The sequence below is a fragment of the Phocoena sinus genome, chromosome 1 (genome assembly GCF_008692025.1).
Source record: "Phocoena sinus isolate mPhoSin1 chromosome 1, mPhoSin1.pri, whole genome shotgun sequence".
Classification (NCBI taxonomy): Eukaryota; Metazoa; Chordata; class Mammalia; order Artiodactyla; family Phocoenidae; genus Phocoena; species Phocoena sinus.
This window is the reverse complement of record NC_045763.1, coordinates 185,439,753-185,457,175: the sequence shown is the minus strand read 5'-3', so window position 1 is coordinate 185,457,175 and position 17,423 is coordinate 185,439,753. Positions and strand designations below refer to the sequence as shown.

The window sequence follows — 17,423 nt, the reverse complement described above, 5'->3', positions numbered from 1 at the left end:
GCTCCCTTTCTCTTGGGCCAGAGACAGCCTAAGAGGCTCCCACCTGGCAGAGCTGCTGGAGGAGTACGACAGCAGGCTGAGTGCTGACCCAGGCCTGATGACACGCCCCCTCCTGTCCGCTGTGTGCCTGGGGACAGGACACCTCACCTCTCCAGGCCTCAACGTGCCCATCTGCAACCCTGGCAAAGAGCTTACCCCTCTTATAACACGTGGACACTGGGAAACACAGGGCGGGCCAAGGTGTCGCTACGTTTCAAGGTCCTGTGATGAGACTGCGGCAAGCTGATGGAAGGTAACATGCACACAGATGCTAAAGGCCACTCCACTCAAATTCTAACTGCTTATTTCAAGACAATGGTTTATTTGACCAAGGGCAGCAGTTCTAAGCATTTCAGATTTCAGCGAGCAGCAAAATTAAAAAAGAAAAAAAAATGGTACAAGTCACACAGTTGCCAGTTTTAAAATTTTGCCAGAACAGCTTTCAGAAATGGATTACCATTTCCGGTACCATCATTTCATTAAAAAAAAGAGAGAGAGAGAAGTAATTTTAACATTAGAAAAGAAAGCTTCATGGAAAGCTTCCACTATCCTTAACCATCTCATCCTGCTATAAACCACAGAAAACATCACAGACTAGTGTCAGCCTGAAGACCAGGCTGGGGCACATCTGGTCTACAGACCATCAGCCGTAGGCCTCTTCCTGGGCCGTGGGGGGCTCTGCTAGAAGCGTCGGTCCTTCTCCAGAACCAGGCCACCTCTACCGCCTGGCATAGTGAAAACGCAATAGAAATGTAAAACCATGCTTAGATTTTTCTCTTTTACCCCATCATCTGAATGGATATATTTACGTACGCCTTCCAGCTTCAGAGAATCAATCCTGTCAGCTCTTTATAAGCCACCCTGGTTCTGAGGGGAGAAATGTCTTTCCCAGCATTCTTTTAGCAAAGTAGAATAAGTATGGGTGTGCGTTTGTATCTTTTTTAATTTAGGACTTTTCCTCTTAAAAAAGCAGGCGATTTAGTCACGCGCAAAGCAGGGGGAGTGCGCAGGACTGAGACACTGGACGCTCCCAGGAGCCAGCATGCAGCTGAGCCTCTGCTGCCTCGTCTCCACAAGGACACCAGAATGCCACCTGCACATTCACGAGGCTCTGGGAAGATCAGTAAGTTAGCATCTGCAGAAGTACAGAGCTGTCCAAGAGCTGCACTCTAAAGAGCTCGGGCCCGCTCTCCTCAACATCAATCCCACACGCTGAGGAGCCGCGGCATCACCGGCGAGGAGCCGGCGGCTTCTGAGCGGCCTGGGGAGGCTGCCGGAGGCACTCACGTATTTCAGCAAGTGCTTTCAACCTCTGCTCTCCACTCATCATCCACTATAAGGACTTAACTCAGAAAAGTCAAATGGAACATGAGAAGTAAAAGAAGAAGAGCAGTCATCAGAACAATCGAGGCTGGATGCTGGCTATCTTCCCAGCCCAACTGAGCTTCACATACGCTCACCTCGACTTCAGATACGAAGAAAATAGGCAACTGACAACACTTCCTTGGTCCCGGTTTACTAGGGCCTGTGTCATCTAAACACACTATAGCCAAATTTGTTTGGTGATGGCTTTATACTTTTTTAAAATATACTGTGGGCAAAGTCATGGACAGAAACATCGTGTCCACTCCTCCAAATCCACGTACTGAAGCCCTAACCCCCAGTGTGATTATACTTGGAGACCAGGTGGTTGTCTGAGAGCCAGGAAGAGCGCCCTCACCATGAACTGAACCCGCCAGCACCTTGATCTTGGAGTTCCAGCCTCCAGACCGTAAGACATAAGTTTCTATTGAAAGCCACCCTGTTTGTGGTATTTTGTTATGGCAGCTGAGCTGACTAAGGCAGGAATATAAAGATGTGGTACATATATACAACAGAGTATTACTCAGCCATAAAAAAGAGTGAAATCATGCCATTTGCAGCAACATGGATGGACCTAGAGAGATTATCACACTAAGTGAAGTGAGTGAGACAGAGAAAGACAAATACCATACGATATCACTCATATGTGGAATCTAAAAAAAAGGATACAAATGAGCTTATTTATGAAACAGAAACAGACTCACAGACATAGAAAACAAACTTATGGTTCCCAAAGGGGAAAGGAGGGGGGGGAAATTAGGAGTTTGGGATTAAGAGATACACACCACTACATACAAAATAGATAAACAACATGGACCTACTGTACCGTACAGCATAGGGAACTCTACTAAGTACTTTGTAATAACCTATAAAGGAAAAAAAATGTGGAAAAAAAAAGATATGTATGTATAACCAAATCACTCTGCTGTATACCTGAAACTAACCCAACATCGTAAATCAACTATACTCAATTTAAAGAAAAAAAAAAAAAGCATGAATGTACCTTTAGGGCCTTTCCAACTGTACGTTACTGCAATAGTGGGAAATATCCAAACTAATTCCAAACTACTCACTCTCCTGGCTGAAGAGGTGGAGGAGATGATCTGCGCTGGTGCTGGTGTCTGCTCTGTGGCACTACTCTTGCTTTCAGAGTTGCAACGGTCGACGATGGCTCCCGGCTTTTTATCTGTTATTTAAGACAGGAGAAGCAACAAGTACAAGTATGAAAACCTTATCTGTGTGTATGTGTACTTTTCAGCTAACAGAAAGGGCTTACCCATTATCAAAACAGATCATTGGGGCCATGTAATGCTTGGATTCAAACTACTATGAAACCTCTGGCAACCACTGTCTCTTATAAGAAAACAGACTCAAGTGGAATTCCTGTCTTGACAGGTGCCACTTCTAATCCCCACATGTATAGATGACACTATATGTCACATATAAAATTCATCAGTAAGTACACAGTAAGAATCTACCCTGTTTGGAGGGTTGGGCAGGAAAAGCCAGAGAAAGTATAAGATAGACCTTGCTTTCTAGGCAGTTACAAAAAGAAGAGCCGTAAGATGTAAAATAATCATGGTAACAACACAAGGCCAAAGACGTCCGGTGCTGAACTGGCTGATTTAAATCAGCAAGTTCTCCGGGGGTTCAGAGCAGAGGCAGATCGTCTGAGAGAGGGAACGTAGGGAAGACACCGTGGGGGAAGCCGGAGGGCACAGAGCAGCAAGAAGAAGGGCCGGGAAGTCACAACACCCACGTCCGCTGGTCAGGAAAGAGGCAGCCACCAAGTGACAAGGGCTCTTGGGGTCACAACAGGAAATAAAGCCAGAGGGTCGTGTAGGACACTGTGGTGACATAAGCGGGAGGGGTCCCTCACGGGGCGCTGACAGAAGTCCCGTCTGCCTGCATCCAGCGGCTGCTGGGCCTCTGGTCCCTGGACTCCAGAAACACAGCCCCAGGGTAACCCACTCATGAACTACGGGACAGTTTTAAGCCACATCCTAGATGTGGGACACTGGGCAAGTTACTTAGCATATTTGAACTTCTATTTTCTCACTGATAAATCAGGGACTCAAATTCTTGTCTTGTGAGTTGCTGTACAGATTAGAGATAAAATGTTTTAAAATTGCATAACTCAAGATTAAGTCCCTAGAAGACAGTTTATTATTATTAACGTCACTGTCTTTGTGGCTACCGTGAATACTCAAGGCAGTCTTTGAATACAGTCGGAACGTCTCTACCCCCAGGAGACGGACCTCACTGAGTCCACACCCTGTGCAGTACCCCTCACACTGACTCCGGGCTTGGCCGTGTGACTTCCTGTGGCCCCGGGGACACGGTAGAGGCCTGGAGAGTGCGTGTGCGCGGAGCTCGCCCCCTCTGATGATGGCTGGAATTCAGCTGCCGTGTGAAGCAGAGGCTGGCCTGCCTGATGACAAGAGACACACGGCCCACTTGCCCCAGACGTCCCGGCAAGCCACCGGGAAGGGAGAAGGCCACCCCTCGGCCACGCACCAACTCGCCACACTCGTGAGTGTGCCGGCACCGCCACACGGACAACAGAGAAGCCGCCCCGGCAGGGCCCTTCCCAAACTACCAACCTGTGACACTGGGCGCGTACAAAGAGTTGTGCTACCTGCCACTAGGTTTTGGGATGGATTGTTATGCGGCAGTAGATAAGTAACACGTCAAATAAGTAAAAGAAAGGGAAAAACAAATCCAAGTCCAACTGCTTACATTTACCTCAAAATACAATTAACATTCCTTACAACTACGTTCGTATGTAACACACAGGGAAACTGTCAGTTTATGAGGCTGTACCTCTGGAGGTTTAAAAAGAGGAGACATGCACTCAACAAGGGCCTGCTCAGGGTGCGCACGCGCGCCAGGCAGCACCTGGAGGTTCAGGCACCACCCGCTCCCCACGCCCCCGCCAGGCTGTGCCGAGCACCTGCCCTGCACAAGGCCCGGCGCTGGGCACCAGGAAGGACGCGAAGGTCAGCAGGACACACGCTGTGTCCCAGCGCCCCCGCAGCTCGCTGGCGGGGAGAGCAGAGCAGACGAAGAGGAGAACCGAGGTAACACGAATGCTAAGTAGTCCAAGCAACACAAAGGCTCCAACCACAGCTACAGGAGTCAGAAGAGGGGAGGAAACCTTGTAGCTGTGACGACAGGGCTTCACAAAGGACGCTGCTTTGAGCCGGGCTCTGAGTCAGCAGTAAAATGTCCACAGACAGAAGTGCGCAGGGAAGCCCACGGCCGCCGCCAGCTTCTGAGACTGACCCGCTGGAGCCTCGGTCTCCTCCTCGCTCCTGCTCGGCCTTCCTGACGCAGAAACACACATCCTCTGGGGCCACCCCTACTCCACCGACTCCATCTCACCTCCCAGACCCCGTATGTAGCTCTTTTCTGACGACCCCTCCCCTGGGGAGATCTTGCCCTCGCCCCCAGCGTGAGCTTTCTGCCCCTGCTACTCCGAGGAGCCCAGATCAAAGTCGGGGGCTCGGGCACTCCGCCCACAGCTGTGAGCCCCAAGTCACCTCACCTGCGGTGTCACTTTCCCGTTCTAAAAAGTGGAGGCAATAATACATCACCTCAGAGTGTGGGTGTAAGGATTAAATAAAAATGTGTTAAGTGTGTCGCAAATTCAAAAGCTGTATATAGAGGCTACCCTGGTGGCACAGTGGATAAGACTGCACTCCCAATGCAGGGGGTCCAAGTTCAATCCCCGGTCAGGGAACTAGATCCTGCATGCTGCAACTAAGACTTCACGTACCACAGCCCGTGTGCTGCAACTAAGGAGCCCGCCCACCACAACCAAGACATGGCGCAACCAAATAAATAAATAAGCACTGCATAAATGTGAAGCGTTACTATGTTCTGTGAGAAGCGTCCCATGTGTAGATGTATTTCTGATATATTCGTGGGAGGAGGTGAGCTCTGTGTCTTTCTATTCCGCCTCCTTGATCTCCACCCTAAAATGTCACAATAAAACCCCCAAATTCAATGCAGTGTTTTGGACTAGTGACACCATTGGCTGCATTTCTCTCTCTCACGTGACGTGGGCTTTATTCATGTACACGCCTTCCTATCCCCCTACATCCCCAAGATCCATTCGACAAAACGTTCAGTGGATGTGGCTGCCTGTCATGTGCCAGGTGCAGTGCTGAGACCTAGGAGTGACACGCTTGGAATTCCCAGCCCAAGGGCGCTGCAACCAAGAGGAATGAGCAGTGCTGGGGGCCACACGGCGGGGAGAGCACAGGGAGGGGTCCCTCCTCTGCAGGTTCTTGCACAGGAAAAACCTAGAGAAGGACTCTTCAATCTGGCAGACCCTACAGCTTCTGACGGAAATCATGCAATAAACATCTGATGGCCAGGAACAAGTTCTACAGCACGAATAACTGTTCAGGGGTAGAACACTCAGGCTTGTCTGGGAACTCCAGCGATCCAGCTTGGATAGCACACATCCGCACTTACAGACAACACTGGAAAGGTCAGCCGGAGCTAGACTATGAGAGGTCTTGAAGGCCGGGCCACAGGGCTTGGGACTTACTCTGCAGGCAGAGTCAGGAAGGTGGTCATGGAAGGTCTCTGGGACAGGAGTGCAGCATCATCAAGGGGTGTGGGGGTGTTTCACCCCAGTAGCAACGTGGAGCTGGGCTGCAGGGAACAAGAGGCCTGAGGCCTGGGGGCACATCGTGGGTCATTTCAGTAGCCCAGGCAGTGCCCTCCCACTCCGCCAACACCTTGTAGCTAACACAGTGACCCGGCACAGAACAAGTCTAGATGCTCACTCCAGACAATACTGGAAGCCTAAGACATGTAAGCACTCAGTACACAATACAAATGTTACAAAGATGAACAACGTACAGATTGTGACAGACACTACACTGGCATTTCCAGAGCCAGCTGTGCCTGCTTAGGAACAGCAATTCAAGGACTCAGTGAACAAAGGTCGTCTCCTCCACAGACCTAGCTGGGACCGTCCTGTTCTACACAAGCAAAGGGTCTCTAACTTCCTCTGAGAGACGGAGACACGGACAAAGGCAGTGCTCTCCTGCAACTGAGAGAAACCACGTCAGTGAAGGCAGACCCACTCTACAAGAGCTGGGGCCCAGCAACCGAAAGAGCTGAGCATCTTCGTGATGGGCAGCCGGCGAGGGCAGAGTCAGAGGGAAACACAGACTTCACTATGGACATAAACTGAATGTGGACTCTTCCCTCTAACTTGGTCCTCTCACTGAAGACACTGCATCTTCTCGTGGACACCAGTCTGAAGAAATAACATGCCGGTGACTGCAGGACACGGGCAGGTGAAATCTGAGTTTGTCACGAGCTCCCAGTTACCCACGAGGACTCCTCTGCGGCAGGGGAACCTCTACTCAGCAAAGCCCCACGTGTCTCTTTCCTAAGTGTTTGCCTTACTGTGTATCAAAACCCCAGGCTAATGTATGGGTTGGCACTCTGACCACGCCCAGCACCCAACTCTCACCGCTGGGGTTCCTGTCTCGCCATATAACAAACTTAAGGAACTCCTATGATGTATATCATCAACGAGAGTCATAAGGGTAAAGATGATTTTGTTCCTTCTTCAATCCCCAAATCAGGAATCGAAGGAGCTTCACATAATGGGAAGGAAAAAGAAAAAGACCTGGAGGTTCTGTTTAGGGAATTGGTTCCACCTGAGGGCCCTGGCATCACCTGCCTTGTGACAAGCAGTGGCCCCCCGTGCTCTGCAGACAGAGGGTCTCGGCATCACCCGCCTCCTTCTCGGTTTCTGACTCAGAAGCCTCATCTTCACCTTCGTCCTCGTCTGAGCTGGAGCTGCTGGATTCTTTGTTTTCATCCTCCATTTCTTGGGGCTTCGGTGTCTCCTCCTCATAGAGCAACTTCTCTTTGCTAAATGAAAGACGACAATTTGAGCACAATTCAGAAAGGACACACCATTTCCTACGCTCACTGGGGATCCGGTATGGGAAGGACAAGCCTACGAAGCTCTGTGTGGAAGCAGTAAAAGAGATATATTCAAATCCTCCTTTACATCCGTATTCTTCTGAATCCTGGGTTTTCTGCTGACTAAGGGTTGGTATTGGATTTGAGAGTGTGATAGAAGAAAATCCAGCCCGTTTAACACACAGGAACAGGAGGGCTATGCATCTTCATGATGAGTGAGCAGGTAAACATTTTTAAAAATCATTTAAAAAATGTTTACTGAGTGCTTCTCACACGCCAGGACCATGCCAGGCGACAGTATGGTGTAAACAGAACAGACACGTCAGACCTTCTAGGTAGGGAAGCAGTTGGGACTAAGAACCCTTCAGCTGGGAAAAAAGCAATGCACACAGTCTCCGTTAATTCACAAATTTAAAACACGCCCACCCACTCTCAGTGTCCCCCCCCACAAGTCAACGCCACTCACCTCCTTGCCCCTCAAACATTCCCACGTGTTTAAAGATCATTTGGCTACAAACACGGGGTCTCTTCACTGGATAAATTCTCGAGCTAAACGTGTCACACTCAGCAGGGCTCATCACATTTCTCAAACCCAAATAGCTTACTTCTTAAAGAGTCTACCGTGCAACTTGCTGTTCAGATCCGACTCAATGAGCTTATTCCGTGTCTCTTTTTCACTTCGAAGCTGGAAATTGAGAAAACAGAAAAAAGGGAAGACGTTGACTATTGGTAAAAAAAATCAGCAGCCACGAGAAAAACTAAAATGGCCCTGTTACTGGACCAACACCAAAGGGGGGGAGAGGACTGGGGAGAAGGGAGACACATCAGCTGTGTGCTGCGTCTCCTTGGAAGATAATGACAGAGGAAGATCCTCATTCAATAAGAGGAAATCCACGGCATCAGAGCTTCAATGAAAACTGCCCCATCAACTATCCAAACCCAATCGTCCCAAAAAACCTAGGTGTAAAGGATGAAACGCCAGAAGTACCTCTGAAAGAACTCTTCATGATCCATATACTGAATTACGTTGGCAACGGTTCTAAAGAAGCAGGTGCCAAATGGGAACTGAGCCCTTGGAAAAAACTGTCCGGTACTTGCTCTAGACAAAACGTACTTAAATCCCTGGACCCCAAAGTTACGCAGGGGGCAAAGGCAGGCACCATTCCCAGTAGCACAGAAATGTTATTTAGTGAGGATATTAGTCATGTCCAAAGACCGAACCATGCTGGGTAAAGGATACACGAGAACTCTCTACTATTTCCACAACGTCTTTGTAAGCTTCAAAATTATTTCAGAATAAAACATTTAAAGAACAACACACACCTAACCATGCAAATGATCATCTTATATCAGGAAGGCTGCTGCTGCTGAGAAATCGGTCCCAGCTGCTCACCAGAGGGGACAACTGAACCGCAAGCTGCGTCTGCGCTCTGGGTCTGCAGCTTTCCCAGCCAGCCCTGAAGAGATGAGCGTCTCCACTTCCCAGTCCAGACGGTGCTGAGCACAGGGGAGGGCAGGACAGCTGATCTGTCCCGTTACTGAACCACACGGGTCTTTCATTCAGAACTGCTCTCAGCTTCTCACATTCTCCTGAACTCGAGCTCGTGTGCCCTGAGCCACAGCCCACGCAAAGGAAAACACAAGGAAAGCTAGCGATTTTTCTCTGCCCTACTCTGCTTAAACAGGAGATTCTCAAGCCCCTAATGTGACTGACTTTATCCTCCTCACCTAACTCCTCCTCTCTCTTTCAGGTAGAGGGTGACTCACTCCCTGTTCACTCGAGTACTGGCAGGGTTTTCCACCCTGCAGTCTGGACGTGGGTACCATGCTTACATGGTCCTCCTGTGCTGCCCGAAGCAGAAGGGCACAGACAACCAAACCATCAAAGATCTAGAAGAAGAGGGAGAAGAGGACTGAATTTTGGATATTTGATGAACAGAATAAATATGAATCACTGACCAAGCACTGTCCAATGCCAAATGTTTTCGTTTTTGTGGGTTTGTTTGCTTTTTAAGAAATACATCCCTCCCTGTAATCAATTTTCTTTCAACAAAGACGTCCTTTCAGTCAATAAGGAAAAGTTATGAGATGTCCTCTACCCCTATTTGCAAAACCTTCTGACTTGAACACACCACGCTCATTTTCTAGAGCTCGAGGGTAGCTAGAGTCGTCGTCGCCATCATGTTTGCCTTTCAGCTGCTTGAAGGCTCTAAGATAATGAGGAGATAACAAGCGAACTTTAGCAACAACAGTTTCTGGGATATTTTCTTCTAACAGACTCTGCGGATATTCCTGGAGGGAACCACTGCCATTGCTGGAATGCAGGGACGTCCAACTCCACTCTCAGCGGACAAACTACAGCTGGTGTGGCCTGTGGCGTGGACTGTCCCCCCAGACTCACCACGCTCTGCTTCTTCTGCAGCATCTCCAGGTGCTCCACGAGGCCCTCGTCAGCCACATCAAACGGTGTCTGGCCCTGGCAGAGAAAAGGGGCGCCGTGACCAATCGGAAGCAGACGCAGCGGTCACGGGACTTTATCAGAGAACTAGTGGATGTCCACTGTATGCCTCTGACTCCAGTGACAGCTGTTTCACTGACTAGTCTACTCGACACCGTGGTAATACCTTCATCTATCCCAGAGGAAACACAACAAGAAACAGCAAACCCTAAAACACACGGCTCTATGTTTTGTAAAGCTGTATGGAGGAAATCACCACATTATTTCTAATGTTTATTGCCTCTTGGCAAATGATCAACTGAAATCTCTACTTGTACCTATTCTAAAATGCTCTTAATTGCTATGATAAATTCAACAAAGGGCTCTTAGAAGCCTCAGAAGGAGGTCCAGGGCACGGGTGCACTAAAAACTAAGTCCCAGGAATCATCTCCCTGTAAGTGAGAGAAGGGTTGTCTCTTAGGAAACAGCGCAGGTAAGGACCCTAACCCGTAATGCGGGAATGAACCCTGGGTCAGGAGAGATGGGAGGTAGATAAGAACATCTACTAAGTAAAACGCCATGTCTCTGGATTCCTAGAAAACCAGCAGATGTAGGGATAAGTTGCAGGACTTCTGTATCGCTTCAAGCGCGGCTGAAGACGACTTTCAGCCAAACTGCAGGATCTCATCATTACAACGTTTTTTAACAACTGGATGTGACTAGGGCTCAGCTATTAAGTCTTTGAATTAAAACCAAAGTATTTCATAGTTCACCACAGATAGTGGCCTTGGGCTTCCCCACTGCTCATTTCTGCTAAGGGGAAAATTCTTTTTTTTTTTTTTTTTTCCTGTGTGTTTGCTTTAGGGGCTTCAGCATAAACAGAAGCAGCAGAGCGGCTCAGTGGAGCTTTATGTTACAAACCCAACGTGTCTGCGTGGATAACGGGGCGGGAAGAAGAACTACAGCTACCAGGGATACCCAAGCCTGGACAGCAAGCCTGGTCACTTAGCAGGGACTTGAAGCCTTTTGTTCCCGAGCCCCGTTAGAGGGTGACGCTCACTAACCAGTTTGCTCCTGACGTCCATGTCACAGAGGGCTTCTGCCAGGATGGAGCACGCCTCCTTCACCCCCCAGTGTGCGGCGGCATGGAGCGGGGTCCAGCCGTCGCGGTCCTGGACATTGAGCTCATAGCCAGCCTGAGTCAAAAGTCTGAGGAGAAACCCCAAACCAGCCATTACGTGCTCGGTGGCAGAGCTCTGTGCCACACCAGCGGCCACCCAGCTGGCGTTTCAGGCCCTGCCCTGCGCCGCCACCCGGCCGCTACGGCCCAGCTCGGCGCCAGCTACTGCCTGAGAGCCGCCACGGGTAAGCTTCAACCACCCTCGGCCAGAGGCCGCGGTGCTCCGTGGCACACCCATGTCCCACCACGCAGGCACCTGAGGCCAGCCAGCGCCTAGCTCAGCTCCGTCAGGGGGTGCTGTCAGCTTTCCAGCGCAGGAAGCGGCTGTCGGACACCTGATTCTCTCACTCTCTCACTAGCTCTCTGGCTGGTCTTCCCCGGACACCACGCTCGCACCTCCGACTCCACGGGAGTACGTGCAGGGGCCGCTCGCTAACGCTAAGGCTACAGCCCAGCTGTGTGTGTGGAGGACAGCGTGACTCTTGAGGCCCTGGCAGCAGCGGGCGGACACAGGCAGCCTACATCGTGGGACTCCAGACGCCGTCCAAGAAACGAGCACGTGAACATGCTGCCAGGCAGAAAGGTGCACCGACACTCACCACACAGACTAGGAAGCTCGTACTGGGTGGAACACGAGGCAGTGAGAGCATCTGGCGACAAGACACATGCGGTGCCACCAGCAGCCCAGGTACTGGGCAAGCCCAGGAGCAGAGCCACACAAAGCGGGGAAGGATGTAAAGGGAAAGGGGAACAGGCAGAGAAGAGCCCAGATTCCTCGTGTACGTGTGACCATCCTACTCCAGCTGGATGCTGCACACTCGAGACCTGTGTCATTAATCTAACGAGTCAAAGAGGACCAAAAGGATGGCGAGTCTGCTCTGTGCTGTGTGTCACCAGAAGGGGAGGTGCCAGGGGTGCTAACGATGAACTGTGGAGCTGGAGGTGGCCACGCATGGTCCCCTTAGGCCAGTCCAGCTCAACTGTGCCTCGCATGAGACCCGTCAGGAGAAGCTAGAGGGCGGTGTGGCGGGAGGAGGGAGGGGAAGAGTACCAGCAAACACAGAAGGAGAGACTGCGTGGCCCAGGAGGGAAGCAGCAAAGAAACGCAGCACAGCTGAAGACCTAATCCATCCCGCGTCCAAACCAACTCCTCTTCTCCTGGTGTGTGCAGCCCAGACCACGTGCGTGGACGTTACCTGAGGACCTCAGAGTAGCCCTTGGCGGCAGCCACATGGAGGGCAGTGGCCCCTGAGCGCGCCTGCCTCACATCCTGTATTTTCCCGCTGTTGAGCCACTGGCGGGCGTCCTGCAGCATCTGCTGTTCCTCTGCCTTCCTCGACTGCTCGAGATCGACCCCTGCAGAAACCAGATCCAGATAGCCCGCATCATCTAAGGTCCCTTAGATTCAAAACACATCCTAAATACAACCACTAACGGCAGTTTAGTCATCAAGTGGGGTCGTCTTCAGATTTCTCTTCATTTAGAAGAGTCATGACATTTACAGACTCATCAGTAGTTTTATCAGGGTTAAATCACCAGGTTAAATAGTACTTGATGGCAGATCCATTAAGGGACCATACTTAACAGTGTTTTCAATTTTAAGAACATAAAAACCAAAGGGAATATTATTTTATATTATAGCATTTGTACAAAGTACACATTTCAAAGTCCTTTTACATGTTATACCATTTTAGCTTCCCCACAATCCTTTGAGGTAAATATGATACTGCTATCCCCACTTAACAGATGAGGAAATAAACACACAAAGGTCACGTGCCACACTCAAGGCCACAGAACACATCAGAGCTGTCACCAGAACGCTGATATCCTAGGTCCCCGTCTTCTCCTCTTTTCCACTCACTACACCTTAGGATTGGTATCAAAAATCTTAGTTTCAGGTATAATATACTTTAAAAAATTAACTACCTCTGAAGTTCATTTCCCTGTGTAGGGAAATACACTGACTGAAGCTATATGCCCTACAGCCGAGGAGTAGGTGATGCACAGTGAAACTTCCAAGGGAATGTGGATTTTGTTTCCCTTTAAAACATTATGGAGGAAACCCCAGGGTGCCTCCCTTTAGCCAACAACTCTCTAACCTCTGTGTCAGTGAAAAGGAGCTGGGGTGGGGTATTCCCTGTTGCATAAAATAATGACCTGTTCCTAGGACAAACACACCCGCCCAAGGAGTCTCACACCCATTGGCAGGCTTTACCTGTGCATGGTCTGCTCCCCTCCCTCTCAGTTCTTGAATGGGACCCTGGGAACTACCTGAGGATTCTCTGTCTGATTTGAGGAGATGGATGGGGGGAAGAAGTAACTGATTTATTTTATTTCTCCTTTTTTTTTTTTACAGCTTTATTGAGATTTAATTGACATATAACTTCGTATAAGTTAAAGGTGTACAACACCTATATACTGCATGATTACCACAGCAGTTATTAAATACCTCCATCACCTCACATAATTACCATTTCTTTTTTGTGGTGAGAACATTTAAGATCTCTTAGCAACTTTCCAGTATATAATACAGTACTGTTAACTATGGTCACCTGCTATACATTAGATCCCCAGAACTTGTCCATCTTATAACTGGAGGTTTGTGCCCTTTGACCAACATCTCCCCCACTCCCCAGCCCTTGCAAACCACCTTTCTGCTGCTTCTATGAGTTCTGCATTTTTAGAGTCCACATACCAGCAAGATCATACAGTATCTGTCTTTCTCTGTCTGACTTATTTCACTTAGCGTGATGCCCTCAAGGTCCATGCATGTTATCATATATGGCAGGACTTCCTTCTTTCTTGTGGCTGAATACTATTCTATTAGCTACAGTATAAATAGATATATATACACATACCACGTCTTCTTCATCCATTCATGCATACACTGACACTCAGGTTGTTTCCTATCTCGGCTACTGTGAATAATGCTGCATTGAACACGGCAGTGCAGGTATCTCTTTGAAATTCTGATTTCATTTCCTTTGGATATACACTCAGAAGTGGAATTGCTGGATCATATGGTAGTTCTATTTTTAATTTTTTTAAGGACCCTCCATACAGTTTTCCACAGTGGCTGCACCGATTTACATTCCCACCAGCAGTGTGGGAGGGCTCCCTTTTCTCCACACCCTCGCCAACACTTGTTACTTCTTGTCTTTTTTTTTTTTTTTTTTTTTTTTTTGCGGTATGCGTGCCTCTGGCTGCTGTGGCCTCTCCCGTTGTGGAGCACAGGCTCCGGAGGCGCAGACTCAGCGGCCATGGCTCACGGGCCCAGCGGCTCCGTGGCATGTGGGATCCTCCCGGACCGGGGCACGAACCCGTGTCCCCTGCATTGGCAGGCGGACTCTCAACCGCTGTGCCAGCAGGAAAGCCCTATTTCTTGTCTTTTTGATAACAGCCATTCTAACAGGTGTGAGGTGATAGCTCAATAAGGTTTTGAGTTGGACTGCTCTGATGATCAGTGATGTTGAGCATCTTTTCATGTGCCTGTTGGCCATTAAATGTATGTCTTCTTTGGAAAAATTTCTATTCAGCTCTTCTGCTTTTTTTTTTTTTTTGCGTTACGCGGGCCTCTCAATGTTGTGGCCTCTCCCGTTGCGGAGCACAGGCTCCGGACACGCAGGCCCAGCGGCCATGGCTCACGGGCCCAGCCGCTCCGCGGCATGTGGGATCTTCCCGGACCGGGGCACGAACCCGTGTCCCCTGCATCGGCAGGCGGACTCTCAACCACTGCGCCACCAGGGAAGCCCTCTTCTGCTTTTTTAATTGGATTGTTTGGTTTTTTGCTATTGAGTTGTATGAGTTCCCTATATATTTTGGATATTGACCTCTTATCAGATATGTGACTTGCAAATATTTTCTCCCATTCCATAGGTTGCCTTTTCATTGTGTTGATTGTTCCTTTTGCTGTGCAGAAGTTTCTAGTTTGATGTAGAGCCACTTATTTATTTTTGCTTTTGTTCCTTGTGCTTTTGGTGTAATATCCAAAAAAATCATTGTCAAGACCAACGTCAAGAAGGTTTTCTCATAGGAGTTTCATAGTTTCAGGACTTAACTTGACTCCATTTTGAGTTAATTTTTGTGAGCATGAAAATAAGGGTCCAATGTCCTTCTTCTGCATGTGATTATCCAGTTTTCCCAACACCATTTATTGAAGAGACTATCTTTTTCCCATCGAGTCTTCCTGGCTCTCTTGTTCAAATATTAGTTGACCGTATATGTGAGGGCTTGTTTCTGGGCTCTGCAGTCTGTTCCATTGGTCTATGTGTCTACTTTTCTGCCAGTACCATACTGTTTTGATTACTATAGTTTGTAATCAGGAAATGTGACGCCTCCAGCTTTGCCTTCTTTCTTTGGCTATCCAGGGTCTTTTGTGATACCAAGTTTTAGGATTGTTTTTTCTATTTCTGTGAAAAATGCCATAGGAATTTTGATAGAAATTGCATTGAATCTATATATGGCTTTGGGTTGTATGAATGTTTTAACCATATTAATTCTTCCAATCCATGAACATAGGATATCTTTCCATTTGTGTCTTCTTCAGTTTCTTTCATCAGAGTCTTACAGTTTTCAGCATACAGATCTTTCACCTCCTTAAATTTATTCCTAAGTATTTTATTGTTTTTGATGCCATTGTAAATGGGAATATATTTTTTACTTCTTTTTCAGATAGGTTGTCATTATTGTATAGAAACGCAACTGATTTCTGTATACTGATTTTGTATTCTGCAACTTTACCAAATTTGTTGATTAATTCTAACAGTGTTTTGTTTGAGTCTTTAGGATTTTCTATACATGAGATCATATCATCTGTAAACAAAGACACCTTTACTCCTTGCTTTCTGATTTGGATGCCTTTTATTTCTTTTTCTTGTCTGGATAGGACTTCCAGTACTATGTTGAATAGGAGTGGTGAGAGTGGGCACCCTTGTCTTATTCCTGATCTTAGAGGAAAAGCTTTCCACCTTTCACCACTGAGTATAATGTTAACTGTGGGCTTGTCGTACATGGCCTTTATTATGTTGAGGGACATGCCTCCTACAATCAGTTTGTTGAGAATTTTTATCACGAAAGGATGTTGTATTTTGTCAAATGCTTTTCCTGCATCTGTTGAGATGATCATATAATTTTTATCTTTCATTCTACTAATTGGTATATCACTTTTATAGATTTGCATATGTTGAGCCATCCTTGCATCCCAGGGATAAATCCCATTTGATCATGGTGTGTGATCCTTTTATTGTGCTGCTAAATTCAGGTTGCTAATATTGTGTTGAGAATCTTTGCATCTATATTCATTGGGAATATTGGCCTAGAGTTTTCCTTTCCTGTAGTGTACCTATCTGGCTTTGTTATCAGGGTAATGCTGGTCTTGTAAAAAGAGTCTGAAAGTGTTCTTTCCATTTCAATTTTTGGGGAAGAGTTTGAGAAGGACTGGTATTCATTCTTCTTTAAATGTTTGGTAGTATTCACCAGGGAAGCCATCTGGTCCTGGGTTTTTCTTGTTGTTTGGTTACTGATTCAATCTCCTTATTTGTTATTGATCCATTCAGATTTTCTATTTCTTCCTGATTCAGTCTTGGTAAGTTGCACATTTCTGAGGATTTACCCGTTTCTTCTAGGTTATCCAATTTGTTTGCACACAATGGTTCACAGTAATCTCTTGTGATCCTGTGTATTTCTATGGTATCTGTTGTAATGTCTTCTTCATTTCTCATTTTATTTGAGTCTTCTTTCTTTTTCTTAGTCTAGCTAAAGGTTTGTCAATTTGTTTATTTTTTCAAAAAACATAAAAGCTCTTAGCTTCATTCATATTTTCTATTGTTTTTCTGGTCTCTTATTTCAATTATTTCTGCTCTGATCTTTGTCATTTTCTTCCTTCTGTGAACTTTGGGCTTAACTTGTCCTTCTTTTTCTAGTTCCTAGAGGTGTAAAGTTAGGTTATTTGAGATCTTTCATTTTTCCTACAGCATGCATTTATCGCTATAGACTTCCCTCTTAGAACTGCTTTTGCTACCTCCCACAAGTTGTGGTACGTTGTGCTTCATTTTCGTTTGTTTCAAGGTATTTTTGGATTTTTCTTTTGGTTTCTTCTTTGACCCACTGGTTGTTCAGTAGCATGCTGTTTAATCTCCAGTCTGTGAATTTTCCAGTTTTCCTCCTGCTATTGATTTCTAGTTTCATACCACTGTGGTCAGAAAATATACTTGGTATGATTTCAGTCTTCTTAAATTTGCCAAGACGTGTATTGTGGCCTGTCATATGACCTATCCTGGAGAATGTTCTGTGTGCCCTTGGCAAGGATGTTTGTTCTGCTGTTGGATGGAATGTTCTGTATGTCTACTCGGTCCATTTGGTCTAAAGGATAGTTTAAGTCCAGCGTTTCTTTGTTGATTTTCTGCCTGGATGATCTATCCATTGTTGAAAGCAGGATACTATCATTGT

At 47.4% G+C, this 17,423-nt stretch overlaps 1 protein-coding gene across 17 annotated transcripts in view; it reads right to left on the bottom strand.

Moving 5' to 3' along the window:
* PPP1R12B (protein phosphatase 1 regulatory subunit 12B) overlaps positions 1-17,423 on the bottom strand; it is a 214,414-nt gene that overhangs the window by 136,520 nt on the left and 60,471 nt on the right. For 16 of the 17 annotated variants that reach the window (XM_032653804.1, XM_032653803.1, XM_032653808.1 and 13 more), the window contains exons 4-9: positions 12,173-12,332; positions 10,861-11,005; positions 9,761-9,835; positions 7,965-8,044; positions 7,112-7,305; positions 2,475-2,587 (exon numbers count right to left, since the gene is read on the bottom strand). In XM_032653804.1, the coding sequence (XP_032509695.1) occupies positions 2,475-2,587; positions 7,112-7,305; positions 7,965-8,044; positions 9,761-9,835; positions 10,861-11,005; positions 12,173-12,332 (767 nt within the window). Of the gene's footprint in view, positions 1-2,474; positions 2,588-7,111; positions 7,306-7,964; positions 8,045-9,760; positions 9,836-10,860; positions 11,006-12,172; positions 12,333-17,423 lie in introns of those variants that run through there. The other variant, XM_032653855.1, reaches the window with a different exon arrangement.